The 27,660-nt window shown below is 42.4% G+C and overlaps 1 protein-coding gene across 1 annotated transcript in view; it reads left to right on the forward strand.

The window, feature by feature from the left end:
• The window catches only part of Grin2b (glutamate ionotropic receptor NMDA type subunit 2B), a 298,103-nt gene extending 276,899 nt beyond the window's left edge, over positions 1-21,204 (forward strand). Inside the window, exons 9-12 of the mRNA XM_027955946.2 lie at positions 12,134-12,294; positions 14,007-14,194; positions 16,764-17,002; positions 19,348-21,204. Of these exons, the coding sequence (XP_027811747.1) occupies positions 12,134-12,294; positions 14,007-14,194; positions 16,764-17,002; positions 19,348-21,204 (2,445 nt within the window). The remainder of the gene's footprint in view (positions 1-12,133; positions 12,295-14,006; positions 14,195-16,763; positions 17,003-19,347) is intronic.
• The last annotated feature ends 6,456 nt before the right edge of the window (positions 21,205-27,660 follow it).

Genomic DNA, 27,660 nt, shown 5'->3' on the forward strand with positions numbered 1-27,660 from the left:
CCTCACACCTCTCTTTCATTTCTTCTTCATGTTATCCATAATCATCCCAACTCTGTCACATTTTTGGTGCCAAAGAAATGTTCATGTGCATTGTCAAGTCCTAAATCTGACACGCTCTTGTGGGATTTCAGATCTTATATATTTTTTGAAGGAAAAATGGAGAAGATGCCAGGAAAGATGTCCTCAACTGGGCATGAGGACAAATTAACTCCTCCTTCACTAGGGAAGACTGTGTGTGTTGCATGGCGATATATTAACCAGTCAGCAGTGCACTTTGAATGGGGTTTTTGGTATCTCGTGTTGGTGTTTGAGCTGTTCAGTTCATTCCTTCTTCAGGGCATTCATTTGTTCCTGTTGAGAGACTATTAAGAGTCTGGTACTGTTCTAAGCAGTGATCAAAACAGACAAAAATCTTGTCCATTCTATTACATTCTAAGGATAAGAAGGACAGAAAATTAAAAACGCAATTACACATAATGTTAGAAGGTGGGAACTGTTATGGAGAAAAAGCAGGGGAGTGGGAAGATGAGTACTGGCAAAGGAGCTGCCATTTTAAATTGGGCGGTCAGGGATGGCCTCAATGGGGTCATCAAGTCTGGTTTGAAGATAATGAGGGAGCGATTTCTGGGGCTCTCTGGGTGAAGAAGTGCTCAGGCCAGAGCTATTCTGGGGGTTGTATCCTCCGAGGCTGGCAGGGCTGCTGAGGGGGGCAGCCAGAGGTGGGGGAGAAGAGGCCCATATTTCACCTCCTCTCCTTCCTTCCTCTGATATAAGGCTTCTCTTCTGATCCCTTGTATTTAGTCCTCCAGCTATGTCCCCCCCTGAAAATAGTCCCCGCTCCTAATAATTTTCTAGTAAATGTCCCTTCTCCACCCTCTTTGTTCCTCCAGCCACATGACTTTAGCTAATAATCACGCCTGTGCACAGCGAGCTTCACACGTGCCCGTTCTCAGCCTGACTGGTCAGTGTGCTCTGTGTGTGGCTTCTGTGTGGCTGCCAGCTTAGTGCTCCCCCTTCAGATGCACAAGCATTCCTTCCGAGTTCATTGCCCACACTGCATCCATGTACTTCCGCGACTTGGCGCCAGCCTTTCCATTTGCTCTGATCACAATCCCCGGAACTCTTGGCTGGTATTGATCCTGGCCAGTAGCTAGGGGCCGCTCCATTTCTGCTTCCTCTTTGTAGCCTCTTGGATGTCATCCCATGGGTCGTGTTGCCTAGTCCTCCTAAGTGTCCAGAGTCCTCATCTTCCTTACTGCCCCCTGGAACTTGGTGTGTGCTTTAGATCTTTGGATTCTTCTGTTCTGTAGGTGAAGAACTCTTTGATGGGTTTGACCTTAATTGTGAGGACCCTGAGTTTGAATCCCTGCTCCGCTAGTTTCTAGCTGTATAGGCCCTATTTAAATTACCTATCGATTCATTAATGTCCTTGTCCATTGAATGGGGATAATACCTACCCATTGAAAAATTAATGAGTTACTATACATTGTATGGCACACACAATTACACTTCTGTGAGAACTCTTAGTGGCTGACATTATACTATTATTATTATAATTAGTTATTAGCATAGCTGTAATAAGTTATTGATTATTAGCAAAACTATAATGTATGGATTGTATCTGTTGCCTCCTTTCAGTTCAGAGCTCAGTGACACATCCATGGTTTGTGCCAATTAGATGTGTGTAAGTGATGACGTTTCGTGGCTAGATGCAAGATTTTGCCAAACCCCTAAAACTTCAGGGTACAGGTTTTGACATAGGTTAGAATAGGGACCCACTTGCCTAGGCCCTGTTAGCTCAGAGACCAGACCTCAGCTAGCTAACATACAATGTAGATGCCAGTACTGATTTTATGAAATATTTCAGGGAGTTTTTACTAAGTCTTATGCATTCGAATTTTATAAAATTTAAAAAAATGGCTGCTTTACTGTATTAAGGTCATCATTGTGAGGGAAACTGATAACTAAATGTCAGGAAGCTAAAGAATTGTTGTTGTTGTTGTTTTTTAATTTTCTGCTAGCTCTTTTGCTGACACAGCAGGAGATTGGTGACAGAAGCAGAAAGAGTCCCAGTTCATTCTGGTTGGGCTCTAGGATGTTATTGTGGGGAGATTCCTTAGTAGGCAGCATGGTTTGATCTTTTCTGGAGCCTATTACAAAGCCCCAGTTCCACACTGAGCTCAGAGTGGCAGAAGGCTCCTTCTCCAGCAGCACAGCATCCAGAGCCACGAAGACATTCTAGAATGGTGGTGTGGAGAAGGGCAAGCTCTAGCCATCTCACATCCACATGCAGGTTTCTTCATATGTGAACTTTAAGTGTGTCTGCTTCTGTGGAGAGTTCTAACATTGATATTGAATAACAGGAGCAGAAGTTATTAAGGTGTTGAGCACTTATCATATGCCAGCTCACTTTTTGGCAGTAGCAAAATGTCATTGGGTACATCAGGGACTTAAGAAGAGAACCGAGTGAATTTTGGCACTTTTATTTTATACCTCTATCTTCTATCTATATTCTTTAATGTTATTGTTATTATAATTCAATCACCTCCTTTGAATTTGGACAAAATTCTCTTCAATGAATAACTTATAATGAAATGTAAAAATCATCATTTACTCCTTGAACCTCCATTCTGTCTTATAATTTTCATGAAGGTGAAGCATCTGGCTTATTAATCAATCACTGTATCCACAGCCAGGTTGATCAAAGGCTAAGGTCCTGGGTGGTATTCTAGGACCCATGTTTATAAAAGGAAGTTTTGTAATCTTCCCTTAAAGAAGATTGCAGCAGAAATGAAACTGTTATCCCTTATCTCTCCGCTCGGAATATTGTTACAATTCAGTCTCAAAGCTAAGTGACCTATTCATTAAGTCACACAGTTAATAAATGGTTGAGTTCAGATCTGAACTTAGATCTTTGAGCCTATAACCCACATGTATGCTTTGTGTTCCAGCATTAAATTGTCCTTTCAACATAAACACAGATGACCTCCCTTTCACATCTGTCCCAGGCATTTATAGGCCAGAGGAGAGGGAAAGAGGGCATGCCTTGAGAAACTTACTCTTTGTTTTATGAGCTGACTCTCTTTGCTTTTCCTCTGGACCCAACAAGGAATCATAGTGGAGGAGAAGGGAGGCTTCTTCTTCCAGCCACTTGCTCCCTTTTCAGATGCTGCTCAGAGCCTGAAATTACACACAGACCCACTTCGTTCTGGTTGGGCTATAGGATGTTATTATGGGAGATTCCATAGTAGGCAGCATGGTTTGCTGCAATGTCCTGGGCTAATGAAAATAGTGATAGTTGCTATCCTTGCTTTATAGTTCTGGGAAAATTGTGAAGATCAAAAAAGAGAAGAGATGTGAAAAGACCTTGGGGATGGGTGACATATGATCCATCATTCCCACTTTGGGTGTTTATCTTAAAGCAAAGAAGCTTTATATTCACACAAAACCCTGTATGTGAATGTTTAAGGGTAATTTAGGCACAATTACCAAAAACTGGAAGTAAACCAACATAATACAATACTACTCAACAATGAAAAGGAACAACCTATAGATACAGTTGATGGCGTGGATGAATCTCAAAGGCATTAGAATATTTTAAAAGCCAATCTCAAAAAGTGATTATACCATATGATTCAATTTATATGACCTAGAAGAGGAAGAACCATGGGAAGAGAGAACAGGTCAGTGGTGGGGTAAAGGGAGAGTGATTCTATAAGGAGCAGCACAGGGAATCCTTTGGGTGGTGGAATGGTTTTGTATCTCGACCGTGCTGGTGACTACAAGATTTGATACCAGGTTAAAATTCAGAGACTTATATGTCAATAATAATGATGACGATGATGCTAAGTCAATAATTTGAAGATACTATTAAAAGACAAGGTAGTGACAAGAAGAATAGTGGTGACAGAAGGATTCTGTGGTGGTAAAAAGGTTATCTCTGCAGAATTCTGATATTCTACTGCCTCCTCCTCAGCAGTAGCACACTCTGAATGCCGCTGTTGGAATAGAACCCTCCCTACCTCTTCTCTGGGGTGGCTAAAAGGGCTGAGTGGCATTTGGGCATTGATTCTCTTTGTGATTCAAATGTAAAATCAAGAGCAATGGAATGAATATTTATGGGTAGGATTGTCAAACTTTGAAGACAAAAGCCCCCAGTTTCTGTGTCTCATGAGGGTGGATCCCTGCAAACAGGAAGTCCAATATCCTTTTGTGCAAGGTCATGGCACTGGTGACTCAGGCTGAATGAGAAAAGCCATCTTCCAGCTAGCCAGGGCCGGAGAAGGCACTTCCTTGCCACCTTTTTAGGAGAGCTGCTGTCTGTGGTGCTGTCATTCACCAGATCTGACTGTGGTTAACCTCCCCAGGAGCTGAGCAGGAGGTAGTACTTTTCTGGCTCTCAGAACAACATTCTGGACCCCAGAGGTCATCAACATTTAGGAGATGTTCAGTTTTGTTTTCAAAATCTGCCCTTTCTCTTGGCATTGTGGCCTCAAAGACTTCTTCACAAATACGTCTCTTCACTTCCACTTTGGAAACTAACTGGGTGAGAGGAAGGGTCTTAAAGCAGAGGGCTCTGCTGATGGGAACAGATGTGAAAAGATCCCATCACCACCCTTCTTTCCAGCCATCCTCCCTGAAACCTTCAATCTGGCCTCCTTCCTGAAGCCTTCCAGGAACTCTAGGCTGGTGGCAACCTTTCTTCTTTGGGATAGTACTAGGGATTGATCGGCCACTGAGCTGTATCCCCAACCTTTTTATTTTATTTTGAGACAGGGCCTCACTCAGTTGCTCAAACTGGCCCTGGAACCTGTGATTCTCCTGCCTCAGGCTCCAGAGTTGCTGGGATTACAGGTGTGTGCCACCACACCCGGCTCTCCTTGGGAATTTCCGTGGCAGTGGCCTATACTGCTGTGGTCTTGTATGTTATCTATTGAGTATGTGCCATATTTCATACTCTTGAAGATCAGGCCAGTGTCTGGTGATGCTTCTGTTCCTTCTTACTCCCACGATGGTGCCCAGACCCTCATTAGAGGCCAGGCCCTCCTCAGCTTCCATCCCTCCATCTTGTTCCTTCCAGGCTGTCCTGCAGGCTAACAACTGAGGACTCTTTAAACACAAAAACCCTGTCTTGTCATTCTGACAGAATTCTTGGTTGCTTCCAGTGACAATGACAGTGCTGATGAAAACAATAATTATGCTAACAATAATACCTACTGCAGTATGCTTATTGTTTGTTGGGCACTGTGCTACCACTCAGCCCAAATTAGCTGGTTAAATATCCAAACTTTAAGAGTAGATACTAATATCAGCCCAATACACGTGAGTTGAAATTGGGATACAGACAAATTAAGCAAGTTGCTTAAGGCCACACAGGTTTCAAGTGACAGAGCTAGGATTTGAACTCAGGCAGTTTGGCTTCAGAGGGTCTGTTGTGCCTCATATCTTAGTGTGTGAACTCTGAACTCCTTTGCACAGAATCCACCTCCCTTTGAGATCCAAGTCCTGCTTCCCTCTGCAGCTATGTCAGCCTTCAGTCACCATGGCTGTGTCTACTGGGCTTTGGTAACAATAGGTCCCTGGGGGTCTGTGATCATGCCAGGTTTTCTCAGTATCTTGTATCTTTGAACAGATGGCTGTCCCTATCTAGAAACCACTTTGCTTCTGTTGACCAAATGGAAAACCTTTCTCTCAAGTCTTAGCCTCAGTGCCACAGCTTCTCTGGTGTAATGTGAGATGGTCCTGGGCCCTGTGTTCCCAGTGTCACATGGGCCCTGCTACTCCATAGCACCCTAGTCACACCCAGCTTGTCCCCATGTCAGTGCCCTTGCAGTCACTGTTTCCTGGGCCAGATACACACTCCCTGTGATCTTTTTGTGTTTGGTTCTTCTTATCATTCAGGCCTCAGCTCAGATGCCACCTTCTCAGAGAGGCCTTTTCAGATGGCCAGTTGGAACTTGCTCTACCGCCTTATCCCATCTCACTACTTTGGTTTCTTCTTAGCACTTCATTTTCACTCTTTGAAATCATTTGCGTTCCAGTTCCCTATTGCTGAACAGCAAACCACTCCCACATTTAGTGGTTTCAAGCAACAATCATTTCATTGTATTTCACTATCTTGTGGACCAGTTGTTTGGGTACGGCTTGACTAAGTGACTCTTCAATTTCATGTGGCATGGAGTCACATCATGGGGGCTAGGCTGAGCTGCAGGGGCCAAACTGTCTTTACCCTAATGCCTGGTGTGCCTACTGGATTGGCCAGAGGCAGAGTCCTGATGGGACAGTGGGCAGGAGCACCTACAGGTGTGTCTCCAGCATGGTGGCCTCAGGATTGTTGATTGTATGAAACATGGTTGACCCATTCCCACAGAGTGAGGTTCCTTGAAGATGGGGAGAAGCTTCTTATGCCCTGCTCTCAGAGGTCCCAGAATAGTACTTCTGCCACTTTCTATTGGTCGGGCAAATTACCTAGGCTAGCTGAGAATCAAGAGGAAAGAATACAGACTTCACCTCTTGATGTAAGGAATGGCAAAGCTTTTGTGGCTGATTTTAGCCTACCACATATATTTTTTTTATTTTTAAATCAGGTTTTTTATCTGACACTCTTCTTTACTATGTGAATTCCTTACAAGGCCAGATCTTATTCTTCTGCAGTGCCACATTCCCAGCACCTAGAATTTTGTCTATGCACAATAGGTACCAAGAAATACTTGCTGAATATAAATGAAATAATATATGCCCGAACAAATGAATGAATGAAAATGTAAACAAATAGGAAACCGAATGAATGTTTACACTTCTCTCTGGAATGTCAACTTCTTGAAAACAGGGTCGGATTTTTTCTTCATCTTTGTATCCTCATTTCTTAATAAGGTCCTCTACACTAATCGATGCTTGGTAAATATTTGTGAAATGAATTGATGTATTCTAATTATTATAGTTAAAGGAGATAATGTTATTCCCAGCACACATATAGGTATTGAATAAGAGTGGCTTTATTAATGAATTAATAATTCCCTATACATAGGAAAATCAACTCATATATTTATTTAATAAAGATGAAATAAAATGGACAAGATCCCTACCTCCCTCTCCTTTGGCTTAACAGCAGGCTCTCTAGTGTGGAAGTGGCAGCCAAGAACAGCCCCAGGGACTGTAGTCTGATCACCTCTGGGTCAGGCAGGGCCTTCCTCCTGGACTTCCAGCACCTTTCTTCTTGCATGACTGCCAAGGCCAGTTCTCTTTGAGGTCATTAAGATGGAGGCTGAGATGATGATCTGAGCAGCTCCGAGGGCTGAATTGTGATTCACTGCTGCTCTCCAGGAGGATCAAGTGAGATTGCAATTCTCTTAACATTCTAGTGTTGTTTTGCCCTTGTGCAAGTGTGTGCTTACAGTAATTGCTGAGAGCCATGTGTTGAATCCAGGGGAAAGGGAGGGAGCTAACATTCAATACACTAGAAAGGGAAGGAGACTCTCACCACATGACCCCTGTTACAGGCTTATCTCCCCAACAGGCAGTGGGGGGACTATTCTGACTGCATCTGAGCTGGCAACTGACTTAGCACCCAGGAGTCAAGTGTCAGCTTGTCCCACTGCACCATGTGTGGCCTTGGGCCATGTACTTAACCTCTCCAAGGCTTTGATTTCCTTATCTATGAAGTTGGACTGATTCTTAAGTTTCCTTCTCTTCTGTGTTTCTATTTCCCTATTCAAATCTATGTTTTAGTAATCCCAATCTGAGTGGATCCTAGAAAAGAACTCTAAAGTCAAGGAAGCCCTCTAATGAAGCAAAATGCGATTAATGAAGACTACAGTAAAAAAAAAAAAAATCCTACTTTAAAATCAGACTGAGATTTTTAATCTCGTTTTAGGTTCCACTGGTATATTGGACTTCTAATTTTTTGTTGAGTTTCTTTTTTTTTAAGATTCTTCCTGTTCTATTTTAAGACATTCTGGTTCTTGAATGTCTTATTCAAGACAATGTCTTATTTAGTTCTTTAATGTTCTTATTCCAAACCAAAGAGCACTGATTGCCACTCAAGTAAAACAATAATGCCTTACATCTTGGGGTAAGTTTTTTTTTAAATTTTTTAGATATTTCTTTTAGTTGTAGATGGACACAATACCTTTATTTTGTTTATTTATTTTTATGTGGTGCTGAGATTGAACCCAGTGCCTCACATGTACAAGGCAAGTGTTCTACCAAGGAGCCACAGCCCCATGCCCCTGTGATAAGTTTTAATACAAGGGCATTTATTGAAAGCATCAAGATATTTGGAAGACTTTTTCCCCTTCTTTCCCATGGACCTCCTTGAACAGATACTTTCTCCCAGTTGGTGACTTATCTTTCCAGTTCTTCATGAATGTCAATTTTCCTAAAGTTCAAGTTCCAATAACAGTTTTATAAAAATCTCTGTTTTTGTTGAACCTCTCAGACCTTATCAAGGTAGTATAAGGCTTTTCAAAGGAAAAAGCCAGCTCACTTCTGCTTCTGCTTTGGCTAATTCTGGGGCAGTGTGCGCTCCCTGTTGGCCCCCAGACTGGCCTAGTTTAAGGAACAAATTAGAGAACAAGACTTTTCAATCTAAGAGAACATTGTCTTACATAGGACAATTTTAGATATCAGAACTTCATTGCCACAGAAGCAGCTAACAATTTTGAGAATCCACCATGTGCTAGATGTGTTGTTAAATGCTTTCCTACATTTTATCTTATTCATTAAAGCAGTACTTCCAGACACAAGGGGCTCCACAAATTTAAATAAATTCCCCCATGTTCCAGCAACTGGCCTGAGACAGCCAAAATTCAAATCCAAATTATTTCCCTCCAAGACAGGTTCTTTCCATAGGTCTGTGTGAAGTTCATTCTTCCCATTACTGACTGGTTGGTTTCTCTGATTATTTTCTTATGAAAGATGCTTAAACTATATAAGTCTTGCTATGTCATTATCTAATTTGTTTTTTAATAGCTTTAATTTATTTTCAGATATTTTCTCCCAGTTGGTGGCTTATCTTTTCATGATCTTATCTGCATCTTTTAAGAAGTTCCTAATGTTAAAGTCTAATTTATCTTTGATCTTTTGGTCATTGTTGGGTTGTTTTCGTTCTCTTTTATAGATTGTGTTTGGTTTGGTGTTGTATATAAGAAATCTTTGTCTAAATCCAGATTACAAATATTTTCTCCTAGAAGTTTTATAATTTTAGGATTTTCACTTAGGTATACCATTCACTTTTGAGTTAATTTCTATACATCTTCTGAGGTGTTTAATAAGGTCTATTTTTGCATACAAATATCTAATTATTTCCACACCATTTGCTGAGAACTAGCATATCTGCACTAAATTGCCTTTGCACTATATATGTGTGGGCCCCATATTCTGACACAATGATTTCTATCGGGGACAATGCCAATATCATTCCTAGAGCTTTACAGCAAATTTTGAAGTCACATAATATAATTCCTTTGGTGTTGCTTCTTTTTCAAGTTGTCGTGCTACTCTATACTGTTTACCATTTATTTATTCAAGGAAAAAGACTGTTTTCTTCATTTATTTACTCAGGGAAAAAGTTATAAAACAACACCTGAAAATCTAAAGACAATTTAAAATTAAAAGTTATTATAGAACAGTATGGACATTTTGTATCTGGAGCTTCAGCAGGAAGTAAGGCACTCTGAGTTTGGGATTCCATTTGTTTAATCAAAAATTATTTCATGTACCTTGCATAGATTGCCAAATCTCAAAAGAAAGCTAAAGCATAATAATTTATATTTGAACTGTGTAGGACAGGATTACAGCTTTCATTGATGTTTTAGAAAGTACTTTGGGCTCTAGGGTAGCTTAGTCATCATTGCACGCATCAGTTGTCATCGCCCTAACAAAGTGGTGACTTACTGACTAAAGGGAGTTTATCTGGTAACACTGCTGCCTACCATACTATGATACCTTTCTTCACACATCTGAATTGTTATATCCAGCAGTTATAGGCAAAGCATTCTAGTGTCTCTCTTCCAATAAAGCATATTGGAAGTTTTACATTAAAGCTGTTTACATTAAGCTTGCTACCTTCTGGGGACAATGAGAAGCAACTATTATCTGAGGGAGCTGAGCACTGATCACTGCCACTGTGTGATGTTGAGCAAATTACTTATCATCTTTGGGCCTCAGTTTCATCATTTGTCAGAATGAAAGTTTTAGATGAGTTGTCCTTGAGTCGCACATTCAACTCTGAAATTTTTTGACTCTTCTATAGTGTCTTTATTAACTTAAAAATTAGAAGCCTTGAAAAATATACAGAAACTCTTGGCTGGGGTTGTGGGGCAGTGGTAGAGTGCTTGTCTTGCATGTGTGAGGCACTGGGTTCAATCCTCTGCACCACATAAAAATAAATAAATAAAATAAAGGTATTTATGTCCATTTACAACTAAAAAAAGTATTTAAAAAAAACATATATATTCAAAAACTCTAAATGACAAAAGCACTGTGATGAATCCGAGGGGGAGCGTTTTGCAATCTGTGGTCTTTTGATGCACCCAGACTGCCTAACACCACTGTACCAGACTACTTTTAACTGTGGCCACACTGAGTGGTTAAGATGGCACTTATGGCTTCTGGTGCTGTGATGTTCTGTGACCCATGACACTCCCCTCCCCAATTTGGAGAAGGAAAAGAATAGCTTCTGAGCCCAGGTAATTCCAAAGCTTCAGAGTTCTCTTGAAATGGAAATTTGATTTCAAATATTTCTCCCAGGTAACTTGTACAGATTGAAACTAAGAGGATTTTAAACATCTTTTGTCTTTTTTATGCCAAGGCACAACAGAGCTACTCTGTTCATACTCTAAATGATCATTGTTCTATTTACAGAATAAGAATCACCAAGAGCCTGAAGTTTACTAAGAAATGCAGAACATAGATTTGAATTTGAAATAATGTGATAATAATTATTGATCGCTTACTGTGTGCCAGATGTTGTGTCAAGCCCTTCTTGTGCATTCTATAATTTCGTTTTCATAACAATCTTGAAAACTAGGCATGATAGAAAATGATGTCCAAGGTTACACAATATTAAGTGGCAGAGCTGATCTTCTATCCACATCTGTTGCAATCTACACCTTGAACTCTTAATGACTACATCAGAGACTAGCTCTCATTACTTAGCTAGAACTTTTAGAGAGTAATTAAATTTTTAGTATGAATTACAGTGATCTAAAACAGAATAACAAGTGCTAATGGATCACTTTGGGTAAACTTGATAGAAGAAAGAATCCACAGAAGATTTCCTGAAGAAATTGCTTTGAGTGATATTTTTAAATGAAGAACATGGATTGGCTAGAGACAAGGGTGAGTTTGTGCTGAAAAGATAGACAATATGAGACTCTGAAGATGCAAATGAACAAATTATGTGCTCAGAAAGCAACTTAAAGACTTACTCATTGCAGGGTAATAACCAAAAATAAACCCAGTGTCATGGGGTGAAAATCCAAGAGATTACAGTGTTTTATAGTAGACACTGGAGATCCACTCTCAGAGTTTAAGCAAAGGGAGAAACATAGTTTAAATTATATTTGATTTTACAATTTATCCTATAATTCATATAGGAGAATTATGAGTTTTGAATGCTCTAAAAGTCAAGAGAAAAATTTTTAGCAAAATATATTTGATACTCAACACATTATCTTTAGGAATACAATATAACTCACCTCACAGAGGCCCTATAGCCTTAATAGTACAATGATGATGTATTTAGTTTCATAAATTAAGAGGACAGGATGCAGATTTTATCCAATTTTCAGAAAGAAGGGTGGCTATTCCACCACAATTATGCTAGCTGGCCCATCATCCCTGGTGTTGTGCAATGTGCATAAAACGAACACAAAAGGGTCATAGATTAAAGTCAGGTTTGGGCAAATAGAAATCTCCCAACAATATGTATTAAATTGAGTCGAATTGAAGTCCACTTCCAGATAGCAATTACTGTGGGCTCCTGCATGGGGGCTAATGTGTTGAGTGAATTATAGTTGGGTTCCTTCCATTACAAAACCACTAATGCTAACTTAATGTCTCTTCACATTTTCTAAAGCATTTTCTTTCCTTCTCTCTTTTTCTCTCCCTCCCTCTCTCTTTCTCTCTCCAGTTCCAGAGACCTAATGACTTCTCACCCCCTTTCCGCTTTGGGACTGTGCCCAATGGCAGCACAGAGAGGAATATTCGTAACAATTATGCAGAAATGCATGCCTACATGGGAAAGTTCAACCAGAGAGGTGTGGATGATGCTTTGCTCTCCCTGAAAACAGGGTAAGAACTTCTTCCCATCTGAGAGTGCTTGATATGTTTCTTGCATTTATTAAACATGTATTGAATCAGACATACTAGTATACCATGCATGGTGCCACATAACATAAGATCAAAGACTTTATTTACTGTTTATGGATTTCCAAGTTACACTTGACAATGTGATTCAAGCCTGTGTACAAAGATTCCTATGCTATTACTTCTGCATATTTTTTTTTAGAAATTACTTTCTACTTGCACAAATGTAACTATAAAATAAATGAAATAGATATTAAAATAGAAGGAAAGAGTCAAGGACAAGCCTCATTCGTTACTCATGAAATAAAACCTGTACTCTAAGAGGTGAAAATGATGGTTCTGGTGTGTTATAGACAGAACAAAAAGTGTAAACGTTTTTAGATAACAAAAAGTAAGCAAGTATTGACTGATCTCCAATTCCAGTTTTTGTTGGAATCTTTTGTTGGATCTAAGAGTTTTTGTTCATTAAAAGAAATTCGTGAATTACAAATGTATTGATTATCCTTTTGTTCATTTGGTCTCCAGAAGCCAGACCTGTAGGAAGGGATAGGCATTACAGAATTTGGGATTTGGGGATCAAAGGGGCCTTACAGTGTCACACGATGACTAGCAGCAGGTGGACTTCCTCTCTGCCTACATGGGAAAGTTGTGACACACAGTTACTTATTATACCATCAATACATTTGCATGGGATTTCAGAAGATTTAATTTGGACTTGGGGTAGGACAGCTTTGGGTAGTCTGAACCCCCAATTCTCAATCATATCAGAGTTTTGTCTTTTTAGTATGCCACTTTCTCTGGGGCACCTTTTATAAAATGTCTCATGGTGTATCATGGAAGAAAGGACGATTTTTGTTTGTTTGTTTCTCAAGGAGGGACAAAACTACTTGCTTTGCAAAAGTACAGGGGATGATACTTTTTTTTTTCACATCTCTCTATTTACCTTTAGGGCTTTATGGGAGTTCCTTCCTCTATCTTTGCTACGTGTAAATGTTGGTTTTAAGCTTTGATTCATGCCTTCCTGCCCTTAGTCCAAGGCTTTTCTCTATGTGTTCCTACCTTATCAAAGAGAACCCACAGAATGAGGTCCTGATCATTTAGGAATTTGGGAGATCTGAGTTCTTCCATATGTTACCTTCCCTTGTAGTCTCTCATTTGTTCTTGACAAGCCTGTGCTGCCACCACCCCAACCACTCACCTCTGACCTTGTGCCATACAACAGAATATTGGAACCTTCCTGACCACAAAAATAGCATTGCACATCTATTGGAACACATACACCTACACTTATCCCCACTCTGGATTGTAATGAACTGAGAAATGAAAAATGTTATATAAATCTTACCCATGCTATTTGTTATCATTGTGGAGCTTACTTCTCATTATTTCTGTTATTATTTTTATTGATTCCTTCTTACTCCTTCTCCTTTTCAGATACAGCTTATGAGTTGGCTTCAGGCCCAACATACATTCTTGTCATTCCCAGTGGGAGGGAAAGATCACCTCCTTTTCAACCTGAAATCACATAAAGAACAGCCTGGGATTTGGGCTTTAGATTCTGGCAGTAGTCCAACTTGAGCCTTACTTTGAACCAGTTCTCTACATAGCTTTATGAAATCCTCCTGCTTCATATTAATGGCCCCTTGTGTAGTTCTGAAATTCCTCCTTTGGATTTTGTTTACTTCTTTCCTGTGCAGGAAGCTGGATGCCTTCATCTATGATGCAGCAGTGTTGAACTACATGGCGGGCAGAGACGAAGGCTGCAAGCTGGTCACCATTGGCAGCGGCAAGGTCTTTGCCTCCACTGGTTATGGCATTGCCATCCAGAAAGACTCTGGGTGGAAGCGCCAGGTGGACCTTGCTATCCTGCAGCTGTTTGGAGATGGTGAGTTAAAGAAAGGGAAAGTGCCCATTTGTCTTCCTCCAATGGCCAGTCCAAAATATCAACCCTTCTTCCATCTCTATTCCTCTAACGTATACATTTGCACAAAAAAAGCATCTCACAGTATATAATGAAATTTGAGAATATGCTAGATTTCTAGGGTTGCCATAACAAAGTGCCATGAACATTGATTTAAACAGAAACTTATCCTCTCACAGTTCTGGAGGCTAGAGGTTGGAAATCAGGGTGTTGGTAGGGTTAATTCCTCCTGGGGATTGTGAGAGAGACTATTTGAGTCCTCTCCCCAAGCTTCTGATTGTTTGCTGGCAATATTTGGTCTTCCTTGGCTTGTAGAAGCTTCACCCTGATCCCTGCCTCCATGTTCACATGGCATCCTACATGTATGCACATTTTCCCTCTGAACGTATCTCTGTCTGAATTTACCTTTTTCTTAAGATTATTCATATTGGACTGGGGGACCACTGTGCTCCAGTATGATATCATCTTAACAAATTACATCTACAATTACCCTATTTCCAAATAAAGACACATCCTAAGGTACTGGGGGGTCAGGACTTCAACACATGAATTATGGTGGGGAGGTGGGGACACAGTTCAACCCATATTGGGTGAAGGATGAGGGAGAAGATTAAAATAGTTGGTCACAAGTTGTGTTTCAATATTGCAGGGTGTAATCAGACCTTCCAGGAAAAAGTAGAAGAGACTGGTTTTAGATGTTCCAACCAGTCATTTTACATGTGGCCCAAACAGTAGCTGGAACTGTGGAAGGACTCTTCTCTTTATGTGCCCAGAGAAAGGGCAGGGAAATGAAGGCATAGTTGTCTACTCTTCCTTCCCTTCCTCCTATCTTCCTCTTTCAGCTGGAAGAGGTAGGAGGCAGGCCAGGGGTTCACAGAGGCAGGCACCATAAGGCACTTGCCTGTGTCATTTCTGGCAGCAGATTGAGCAGCCAGCTTGCACTGAGAACAATCTCTTCTATTTCATTATACCCTTGTCTTCTGCATTTCTCTTCACCTTATTATCCAAAGCACCTACTCTTCCTGTCATCCTCACAGAATCTAATCCAGTTACAGATGAGCAGCCTTCCTCCACATGGCTCCACAGCCCATCAGCCAAGTGGTTCTCTCAATTATGTCTGCAGAATCTTTGCCGTTAGGGATGAGATCAGAAGCAGAAAACCAGAGGTAGATTCCCAGACTCCAGGTGAACTCAACTGTTCCCTTAGTTAGGAAAAGCATGGTTTGTGTAAAAAGTGATTGTATTAATATCAAAAGAGCAGGTGGGTATAGCTAGAGTGTTTCTAAGCCCTGGTATAAGAGCTTCTGTAACTCAGGGTTGTCACTTGTAGGCAAAAATGGAGCCTGTACCTATGAGGAAGAACAACACTAGAGATGATTTGCAGAAGTTGCCAAAGCATACTCAGATCATGCAAAGTCCACATTTTTAGTCAAATTGTAACCGTTAGCATGGACAACTTCTTCATGAGATTTTCTGAATTGTGCTTCTCTAGGATAAGAGACATTCCAGGGCACATGGTTTATTCCACTTCCCTTTAGTCTAGAATTTCTACCTTTCTAATTCCTAGTATCCAGTGAAGTAGATAAAGGCCATTGGAATCTGACAGAATTGAAGTAATGAAAGCATCCTTATGCGGTGTTAAGAGCCCTCAGATATGATTTGGGTGGTCTTCTTTTATTCAAGCTTACTCCTAGTTTGCTGTTATATATTTATTTGTATTTTCCTCTTCAACAAGAAATCTGTAAATCTAAGGGACCCCAGGGAACCAACCGATCTCTCTGCTGTTCTCTCTGTCTCTCCTTCCCGTGCCGAGTCTGCTTTGTGCAATTGTAAGAGCAAGTTTCTGAATCACTTGTTTGATTATGTTAATTCCCACTGTCTGTAAAATAAAGTGCAAAGTGCTTAGTCTGACACTGATGTCCTCAGAATTCTTGCATCAGTGTTTTTTACTTGGCTTCTTCTGCTGACTGTTATTCTGTTTAAACTGTTCTCCCTGCCTCTTCTTAAACAAGCTTGTATTTCCTCACCTCCCTCCCATTGATCATGGTATTTCTGCTGCCTGGAGTGCCTTTTTGTAAAAGATAAATTAAAATTCACTAATCCATCATGCCCAATCCCAGGTCCTACCTCCCCCACAAAAACCCACTAGCTACCCTCCATCCACCAAATTACTCCCAGTAATTTAAACTCTCGCCTGCATAACAGATAGCTTGTCATATTGATCATTTATGTATATCAATTTACACTGGGCAGGTAAAGGGGAGCAGTGTCGATGTGTCATGTCTTTGTATTACCTGCAGTATCTTCATTGAGTTTTCACTAAATACCTATTGAATACATTGATGAGCTAATATATAATGGTATTAATAAAATTACTATTAACTCTCTCTATTCATTTTCTTTCTTTGTGTCTCCTTGTCTCTTTCTCTATCTTGTTTTTTTCTCTCTTCCTTAATATTCCTCTTTCCCCATTTCTCTACTCTTCTCCTACTCTTTCCCCTTTATCTATTTTTCTTCTCTGCCCTGTCTCCAGGGGAGATGGAAGAACTGGAAGCTCTCTGGCTCACTGGCATTTGCCACAATGAGAAGAATGAGGTCATGAGCAGCCAGCTGGACATTGACAACATGGCGGGCGTCTTCTACATGTTGGGGGCAGCCATGGCACTCAGCCTTATCACCTTCATCTGTGAACACCTTTTCTATTGGCAGTTCCGGCATTGCTTTATGGGTGTCTGTTCTGGCAAGCCTGGCATGGTCTTCTCCATCAGCAGAGTAAGTGCTTTGATTTAGATGCCTAGAGCTTGTTAAGGATAGCTTAGCCTAGCACTGTGCAAAACAGAGAGACCCCAAGAGGGCACTAACTCCAGCCTTATGTTGCTAGAGCAAGAAATCACATCATGCATTTCACTAGAAGTTTTTGTGATATTTCAAGAGGAACAAAAAAAAGTGATACTATATTTCCTTTAAGAAACACCTTTCCATGTGGGATTTGGGCATTTGGTTTGCAATAAGAACTGGCAGATCCATCAAAATGGAAAGTTTGGCTTTTCCCCAAATGCTTTTCATCACCATTAGTCAGTTCTTTATAGGCTGTATTAATCATTTAATCCTTTAAAAGAGTCACATTTCTATGTAAACAATGGAATAAAACATCTCTCTCTAATTCTAACAAACAAAGGTATATTAATGGTGGTCTCACTATTCCTATGTTTTAATCATGAGTGGAGTATAAGGAGTTGAAGAGCTTAACAGGACCTTCAGAAATAAGTCCTGACTCACAAGAAACTTATATTCCAGTAACTTCCTTAATTGGAACAAGAGTATAACTCTTAGGTCATTCTTTAGGTCCACTTCTTCAGTTATAATCTAAAGTGAGGCATCAGGAACAGTTTTGTACATCAACAAGATATCACAGACAGGAGTTTAAAAAACAAAGTTTTTTGATTTTTTTTTAATAAGGTCATGGGGCCCACTCATGAGCAGTCAACTCAAATTACATTTTGGGATTGAGGTCCACTTTCCAAATATGACCAACTTTGCCTCAAATGGAGTTATGAAAGTAAATGGATTTCTCATTAAATTGTTTCTTTCTTTTCTTTTCTTTTCTTTTTTTTTTGGTCATTTTCCTGTAGTATTTCACTGATAGGGAACAATTCTCCATTTCCTCTCTGGCTGAGTTGATTGAGGTCAATCAGTACCACTGGAATAGGAGAATGGAACTTGCATTGGTTACAGTCCCAATTTGGGTTGTTCCACTGCACAGCCCTTCTCCAAGACCCAAGATAAGGCAATCACAGAAGCAAAAGAAACTGATGACCTGTAATAGGAATCCTGCTTACACCTTTCGACTTTATTAGTCCCTTGAGAGGAAAAATGCTTGGCATTTTTCTCCAGGTCATAGAAAAAGAAGGGTTACACAGAAGGACAAGGACAGAAAGGAGAGTAACGATGACCTTGTGATGTCCTCTGGGACAATAGGCTCCCTTCTTCTTTCCCATTTAGCTGCCATTCTCCTTCTAACCTTCTCTGTTTTTAATCCCTATCCATGGGAGAACATCCATTTCCAAATTTATTTCCTTTATTGCAAAGACACAATTCAGCACTTCTTCTTCAATACTTTCCCTTACCAGGGAGAAAAGTTCAGTTTGTCCACCTTTCAAGGCAGGGAACAAGAGGTGAGCAGTAGGTTGGTTTGACTTTAGAAGTGGACCTAGGAGGCCAACCAGGAGCCCAGCACTTCCTTCCCATGGATGCTATTCTTCACTGCCCAATATAAAGAGTTGTACACGGGAAGCTTTCTATCAATGATAAGTTGATAAAACATTATTTATGATAATATTAAGTGAGTGAGAAAGTATAAGAAGGAAATTGAGAGTTAACCGGAGAATAAATGAGAGAATTCAACAAGGGAGTTATTTATTCATACGTAGTATTTGATATTTGTTCCAATTTTCCGTCCCATGGTGTAGGGCACAGTAGGAGAAAAATTCTTCTTTGACCCCAGGCTTCCTAATTCTGTGTGAGTTTGGTTCATGCTTGACTAAAGAACAGAATTGTTCAGCTGTTATTTGGTGACCAAAATTCTAAAAACTGCTCAAATTTTGTCAAAGTTGGAAAAGAGTGGCAACTGTGAGCTACTGCGCCCCTTTTCTGCCATTCGGGAATAACCAGCTAGAGCAGAGCATCCTCAGTATCTGTAGAGCATTGCCACCTATTTCCAGAAGGCAGGCTGACTTTTTTTTTTTTTTTTTACTGTGGGTTCATATCCTGACCTTGTTCTTAAAATGTGAAAATCTGGGCATAGGAAGAAAACTCAAGTCAATGGTGGAGTTGAATCAGGAATGTCATGTTTTGTGATTCCAGTCTATTTGTTCAAGTCACTTGTTTCAGCCAAGGCTCCTCTCTGATGGCCAGGTTACTAACCTTAACTCATGAGATGAGGTTCGCTAAATTCAAAGGGATGATACTGGCAATCTTCTAGCTACATCTTGTAAGAGTGGATAAAACTATCTGCTTATGCTTTCTCTGGCTTTTAGGAATGTCTTGAATGTAGAATGTGGTTTATGGTCATTTTTAGCTTTCCTGAATCTAATCTGTCCCATGGTATTTTGCTTCAGGGTATCTACAGCTGCATTCATGGAGTGGCAATTGAAGAACGCCAATCTGTGATGAACTCCCCCACTGCGACCATGAACAACACACACTCCAACATCCTGCGCTTGCTCCGCACGGCCAAAAACATGGCCAACCTCTCTGGCGTGAATGGCTCACCACAGAGCGCCTTGGACTTCATCCGCCGCGAGTCATCTGTCTATGACATCTCAGAGCACCGCCGCAGCTTCACCCATTCTGACTGCAAGTCCTATAACAACCCGCCCTGCGAGGAGAACCTCTTCAGCGACTACATCAGCGAAGTGGAGAGAACGTTTGGCAATCTGCAGCTGAAGGACAGCAACGTGTACCAAGACCACTATCACCACCACCACAGGCCGCACAGTATCGGCAGCACCAGCTCCATCGACGGGCTCTACGACTGTGACAACCCACCCTTCACCACCCAGCCAAGGTCCATCAGCAAGAAGCCCCTGGACATTGGCCTGCCCTCCTCCAAACACAGCCAGCTAAGTGACCTGTACGGCAAGTTCTCCTTCAAGAGCGACCGCTACAGTGGCCACGATGACTTGATCCGCTCAGATGTCTCTGACATCTCCACCCACACAGTCACCTACGGAAACATTGAAGGCAACGCGGCCAAGAGGCGTAAGCAGCAGTACAAGGACAGCCTGAAGAAGCGGCCAGCCTCGGCCAAGTCCCGTCGGGAGTTTGACGAGATCGAGCTGGCCTACCGTCGCCGACCGCCCCGCTCCCCTGACCACAAGCGCTATTTCAGGGACAAGGAAGGGTTACGGGACTTTTACCTGGACCAGTTCCGAACAAAGGAGAACTCCCCTCACTGGGAGCACGTGGACCTGACCGATATCTACAAGGAGCGCAGCGATGACTTCAAGCGCGACTCCGTCAGCGGAGGAGGGCCCTGTACTAACAGGTCTCACCTCAAACACCCGTCGGGCGACAAACACGGCGTGGTCAGCGGGGTACCAGCTCCCTGGGAGAAGAACCTGACCAACGTGGACTGGGATGACCGGTCTGGGGGCAACTTCTGCCGCAGCTGTCCCTCAAAGCTGCACAACTACTCCACGACGGTGACAGGTCAGAACTCGGGCAGGCAGGCGTGCATCCGGTGTGAGGCCTGCAAGAAGGCTGGTAACCTGTACGACATCAGCGAGGACAACTCCCTGCAGGAACTGGACCAGCCGGCTGCCCCCGTGGCGGTGACGTCGAACGCCTCCACCACCAAGTATCCTCAGAGCCCGACTAATTCCAAGGCCCAGAAGAAGAATCGGAACAAACTGCGCCGGCAGCACTCCTATGACACCTTCGTGGACCTGCAGAAGGAAGAAGCCGCCTTGGCCCCGCGCAGCGTGAGCCTGAAAGACAAGGGCCGTTTCCTGGACGGGAGCCCCTACGCCCACATGTTTGAGATGCCAGCCGGCGAGAGCACCTTTGCCAACAACAAGTCCTCAGTGCCCACTGCCGGACACCACCACCACAACAACCCCGGCGGCGGCTACATGCTCAGCAAGTCGCTCTACCCTGACCGGGTCACGCAAAACCCTTTCATCCCCACTTTTGGGGACGACCAGTGCTTGCTCCATGGCAGCAAATCCTACTTCTTCAGGCAGCCCACTGTGGCAGGGGCGTCGAAAGCCAGGCCGGACTTCCGGGCCCTTGTCACCAACAAGCCGGTGGTCTCGGCCCTTCATGGGGCTGTGCCAGGCCGTTTCCAGAAGGACATCTGTATAGGGAACCAGTCCAACCCCTGTGTGCCTAACAACAAAAACCCCAGGGCTTTCAATGGCTCCAGCAATGGGCATGTTTATGAGAAACTTTCTAGTATTGAGTCTGATGTCTGAGTGAGGGAAGAGAGAGGTTAAGGTGGGTATGGGAGGGGTAGGGCTGCGGGTCATGTGGTGCGCATGTCACGGAGGGGGTCGGGGTGAACTTGGTTCCCATTTGCTCCTTTCTTGTTCTTTTAGTTTATTTATGGGATCCTGGAGTTCTGGCTCTTGCCGAAGGCAACCCTGGTGACCAGCACCATCCTTCCTCCTTTTCACAGTTCTCCTCTCCTTCCCAGATCTGTGCGCCATTCCTGTTCCCATAAGAGGGCTGAAACGGGCCCTCTCAGCGCGGGAGGGTTCAGAGGAGAAAGGAAGTACTGCATGCGAGCTTCCTCCTAGCAGGAAGGAAGAGCTCTTTGCCATCTACCTTGAGTGAAGCCAGGAGAAGCAAAAGGAAGCCATGTGAGCACGGGAGTAGCTTTTCCCAAACTTATCTTTCTGTTTAGGTGAGGAAGCAAAAGCATCTAAGTGAGACCATTTAGCATACTGCTTGTGATTGAAAAGAGGCTTTTGCTAAATTCTTGTTGGGTGCATGACATCTGCACAGGGATGGTGTGCCAAACAGAGGGTAGGAGGCCTTGTGTGTTTATATATAAGCCAAAAAAAAAAAAAAAAGTTTGCTTCAACTCCATGAGATTCATTAGCAGTGAACTGGAGTGAAAGTTCATTGGTGGATGAGGGGATTCCTGAACAAACTAGAAAGTTCTTTTAGTGTTATATGGTGCATTGAAGGCAACAGCAGGGGATCGTGTGTGCATGTATGTCCATGTATACTTGCACACATGGGCGGTCAGGTGCCTCTAAATGTAGAGAAGGCAACTTGACTCATTGTGCTGATTCCTTCCATATCCCTGAGCAATGCACTGGTTTTGGCTTATATACAAACAGAGATGGTCATATGTTATCCGAGTGTCTGCTGTCTGTCCCCTTCACCTTCCTGAATAAGGAATGGAAGTTCTTGACAAAGAAGATTCTGTGCTATAGACAAAAAGGAAAGGGAGACAATCCTACAAAAGCAAGATACTAAAATGATTTTTCATTGATTGCCAGTAAGTTCCATCGGTTTGGGTCAAGAACTTTCCAGGAAGGCTAAAGGGAAATAGAAGCAGCCATAATTCTTTTGCGCACACTTGAGAGCAAAAGTCTCCATAAAGCTCTGTTGAGCTTTTAGACCCTCAACTGGCAAGGTTTGGGGAGAAGCTCAGTAAGGCTCTGAGGAAGAGGGGAGTCATTTATGGTAGGGTAAGTGAGAGAGGGGGATGTTTTCAATGCTTTGATCCCTTCTTACTTAGCCTGGAGCTAGAAAAGCAGGCTTGTTCCCCTAGAACTGATGACAACTGATAGGGAACAGACAGTGAAGAGCATGAGCCTACCCCCGTGAGCGCAGCTCGGGAGGCCTGGAGAGAAGGGAATTGATCAGGAAGTGGGGAACGGTAGGCGGGAGGGACTCTCCCACTACCTCCTTGGGCCTGGCTCCCTGGGAATGTGACTTGAGCCCAGTGGGAACTCTCTTGGTAGAAGCCCTTCCACCTTCCTGCAACACCTCTGTTCCCTCTCAGATTGTACCATTCAAAAGTAAATATATATATATGTATGTGTGTGTGTGTAAAACTCCAGGGATGAGGGTACTGGCAGATGTGATGCCCCCTTCACTTAAAGTTGGAAAATTGAGAAGGGAAATGAGTATTTGTCACTGCCGGTCCTGGAACTTGGGGTGGGGGTATTCTATGGGTCAGTTCCACTGTCCTGCCATCCTCCTCTCACAGGGTGGCATCCAAAGAGCCCCGGGTCTGATTGGAAGCTTGACCACAGGATCGCCTTGTTGCACACAGGACACATAAACCAGAAAGGTGCTCATCCTCCTCTGGAAGGAAGCTGCCATGTCTCTTCACGTCACATACTCCAGGGCTGCTCTTTGCCTTCCTGATCGCCCTGCCTCACGACCCTTTCTCCTTCCCTGCCCTCGACTGCTGTCCCCCGTCCTCCTCCTTGATTTTTACCTCAGTATCTTTCATTTTAAAGCCAACTGAAGGCCTTGTAATGCTTTGTTTTCTTTCTAAAATGAACGTGGGGGCAAGGGGCTGAACCTCTCACAGATTTGGAGAGAGGAGCACGGAGTGCTTTACCTTAGATTCAAGGAAAGACTTTGAGAGAGAGAGGACAGAGGGCGTGAGGCGTCTCCAGGAGGAAGAACGAGAAGGGCCATAGAAACATCGCTTCACCCTGGCTCTGTCCAAGGGTCAGGGGCTCATCCCCTCACTCTTCCTCTTACCTCACCCCTTTAAAATAAAAAACCAAACCAACTATCCTAGCGAACAGCAATCTAGAACACAGGGGGCTCTGTTGGTCTCCACTGGCTACAGAAATCAAGATGGTGTTTATTTCATATGTAAATATTTTGTTTTCTAATTAATTTTGTATAGATAAAGTGTTCTCTTGTGAGTATTCAGGGTGTTGGGCTGGAGGGAGTGGGGTGGGGATGGGAATGAGGGGGAAAACAGTGTTTTGTTACAGGTTTTTGTTTTCCGTTGGGGGAATTGTTTTGTATGGCTTTTGCTTCAGGGTGTCTGGAAAAAGTGAATGTGAATGGAAGCCACTATGGTGAACAAGCCAGGGAAAAATAGTTTGTGTCCATGCCCCCCACCCCCAAGCCAGTCTTCTTGCTGGTCTTTGAGAAGTGTTCATGCAATTTGGCCTGGGCTTTGCTGGGTCCAGTTTGGCTCCTAGCAGAGCCCCGTCTGACTGTGGTCTTCTGGGTAGACATAGGGTACCAGCACTCCATCAAAGACAAGCTAGTGGCACCAGATTTTCCCTGTCAATACCTAGCATAGCAAAGGTTTCCAAAAGGGTTTGAAACAGAACTGAGGTCAAATTAACCTCCCATTCACAGTGTGACTGAGAGGTTTCAGAAAGCTCCATCTTGAGGAATCTCCCAGTAGTCTTCTCTGGTGTTTAGCAGCCATCTCACCACCTGACCCTTTTCTTCCTAGTACCTGGGCCCTAACCCTAACCCCCTACCCCACCCTTAGAAATCTGTGCTGTGGCCACACCCAGAAAACGTCCACTGACTTAACTTTTTGAAGAATGTGCCATCTGGTTACACAGGGGTAGCACTAGATTCGGGTCTTAGAAATTCCCATGCTTTGCTAGAAAAGATGACCAGATCCACTCAAAACCAGTGGCTAATAATTCCCTTAGAAAGATTGCTGAAGTTAGTTTTAGAGGTAGCAGGTGGGTATATGAGGGACGGTGCCAACAGTGGCTTTATATTTGCCTTGTCCTCATTACTGCCATCAGGAAGGTGCTATTTGCCTCACGTCAGGTATTTATAACCTGACCTTGGGTTAACCAGACAAATAGAAGTCTTTCCCTGGACATTGGCTTTGTGGAGTGTGGCAGCTCTCTCTCTCTCTCTCTCTCTCTCTCTCTCTCTCTCTCTCTCTCTCTCTCCCCCCCCACCCCCCACAGAATGAAATTTCCAAGTCTACATAGCATATTACCCTACTGCATTTTTTTTCCTATACTTCCATCATCAGAAGCTGTCAGATGAATAATTTCATTTTTCTGAATTTGGCTCTAATTGATCATTTTTCATCCACTGGGTGTTTGAATTGGGACCAAGTAAGACATTCATGGCCTGCTCAAGAATGTTTAAGAAGAGGAAGGCTAAGCATTGTCAAGTTCTAGGTATTACTTAATTCCAGAATAGCAAGCAGTAAAATGCATGAGGAGGAACTCAGCAGTAAGCCCCATCTGTATCACAGATGGGTATGGACCAAGACCCAATCCATCCAAAACTGTGAGATTCTGCAGATACCCTCAGGAGCGCCTAGTGTTCCAATGTTCTTCAGAATCTGTGCTTTCTCTCTTGTGTGCTTTCTATCATTCCCTACCACTTTGGAAGTGGGTTGGTGGGTATGGTTCTGCATCACTCCATTCAGTGGCAATGCTGAAATCTCAGTATTTCCACCGACCTCAGTGACCTGACCCTTGAATATGCCTGAGTCAAGAATGTGCACACCCTTCAGAGTGATGCATGTACAGTAGACCTTGTTATTTCAAAAGTCGTCACTGTGTATTCTCAGCCAGAATTTGGGAGACATCCTTAATGTGTGTTCCCTGTACTGGCCACAGCCATGTTGTGATTGGGGGAAAAATCCCAAATGATTCCATTAAATGTTGGTGGTGTCAGTAGTGCCAAAACGCATGTGTAATGTGATAAAAATAGGAGTCGTCTATACAGTTAAGTGATTATCACCCACCCAGTCTTCCATGGCCATCAGGAGTTGCCCAAGGGAGAATTCTCTGCAGAGTGCTGGTCACCTGCACATCACATTTAAGAACTAGGGTTTCTTTGTTTTTGGTTTGCTTTTTGTTTGGTTTTAGTTAGATCAAGATTTAGGGACAGAATAACCAGATTGTTTGGGTAATTGCCTTTGGAAAGGCTATTCCTGAACTCACTCTATTTTTTTAATCATGGTCTCTCTAAAAAGGCCCTGTCATTGCTTGACGCGCTGTGCATGTCTGTTTTTGGTGTGTTAGGAATGATTCAGATGTGCGCATAAATGATGTAACTGCAGTGCCGTTAATGAATGCATTAGGCATTGCCGGGTACTGTGGCAGTACTGTATGTGCTCTCTGAGCCCGAAGCCATATAGGAATGTGTGCTCCACGGGCTGCTAAACGCTATCGTAGAGCCTTTGCTTTCTTTACTTGAGTCCAGAGACTCTTCTTCCTGTCTAAGAAATTTTTCTGGAGGAGAAGCAGCCAAGGTGGACAGTCATACTGGTGGCTCTGGCCTTACAAATGGTCTGTGTCCATGGTGTGATTTCAAGGTCCCGAAAAGGGTTCCAACTCCTGGTCTCCCAGGCAGATTGATTGCTTGCACTGAGCTGCTCCAATGTCTTTTAAATGAAAGCAATCCCAGGAAGAGTGACATATTAAGCCATATTAGGGATTTATACATTTAAACACCTAACTTACATTAGGATTTTCATTCCTTTTCCTGGGAATAAGGGATGATACAAGAGGGAGAAAGCAGAGAACACCAGGAGTAACAGCAGGGAACAAGGATATAGGTTCCAGAAGGGAAGACATTTAAACCATATTTCATTTCCACCTGCTTTTATTCAAGGCTCATGTGACACTGGGATAGAATTCCTAGTTAGGAATTGTTTACAATACACAGTCACATGAGTGTTCAGTTTATAAATTCAGTATCTTGTAGGGAGGTTAAGGACTGTGACTCTGTAGATAATGGAAGGTTGATGCTTCTCCTGTTACAGGATACAGAGTAGGCAGCTAGAAAGATCAAGTTGAATGAATATAATTTTTAAAAGTTCCTGTGTTATCTGTTTTCTGTCCCAGTTCAATTAATCTTCCAGTTAACTGGGTTGTCCTGTATTCTATACTTTCCCACCTGCACACTGCGTACCCATTTATCCCATACCATACTATCTGTTAAGGAGCCAGTTGGCTATCAGGTGCTACTTAACCTGGGGGCAATTCTTTTTTAGGTCTATCAGATATTTGGGGCAATATTAAAATGCAGATTAGTCTGAGAACTTCTAATTTGATCTAGATATAGGATTCCATTCTAGTTCAGGGGATTGCTATACAATATAAAAATCACAAGATGTCTGAATATGTCCGACCCTCATACCCATTTCAGTTGTACTGATTCAACCCCAGAGGGTTCCTCTGAATTCTGTGACTTAAAAGATATAATCTTTCTACTCCCCAAACAAAGGTCCACACCAAAAACCTTAAATGAAATTCAGTGCTATTTCCATATTGGTGGAGGTTAGGGCTTTCAGTTTACAATATTGAAGCAAGAGAGAAGAATTTTTCTCAGTGAGTGTTGGGTCAGCACAGCGGTGCTGGGAATCAAGGGGGAAATTTAACAATTTTCCATATTTCTCTGCCACTGTGTTCATGTGCATCCATCTCAACGTTCATCACAGTAAGGTGCTGGCACAGTTGCATGCTTTAAAATATAATTGCTGGTATGGTTATAAGGATAAGGGCTCCTGAGAAGAATTGAAGGTGGGAAGTAGAGTAGATGAGTAGAATTACTCCTAGCCTTGGGATTCTGGTGTGGTATGAAAGTTTACTTTGACAAAGGTGAAAGAAATGGAACTCAGTGCAAGTATTAAAGGTACAATCAAGAAGCTGCACACTCAGCCTGGTAGAAAACTGTTATTTTAAAGATTTGGTTTCCACACTTTACACCTGAACTCTCTTTATCTGTAATTATTTTAGTGTTGTGATTTATGGAATGGAGCAGATTCCAGTACTCTAAAGAAAAAATAAAATAAAAATAAAAGCTCTAGTTAAAAACATTAGTTCAATTAAACCAATGTCTATTGAGCACATCCTATGTCCCTGGGCTAGTGCTGGGAGGAAAATAATAGACTTTTAAAATGGAGTATATTTTACTGACATTGAATGTATGAATGCATAAGTACAAAA

This window comes from Marmota flaviventris, chromosome 3 (assembly GCF_047511675.1).
Source record: "Marmota flaviventris isolate mMarFla1 chromosome 3, mMarFla1.hap1, whole genome shotgun sequence".
NCBI classification, from domain to species: Eukaryota; Metazoa; Chordata; class Mammalia; order Rodentia; family Sciuridae; genus Marmota; species Marmota flaviventris.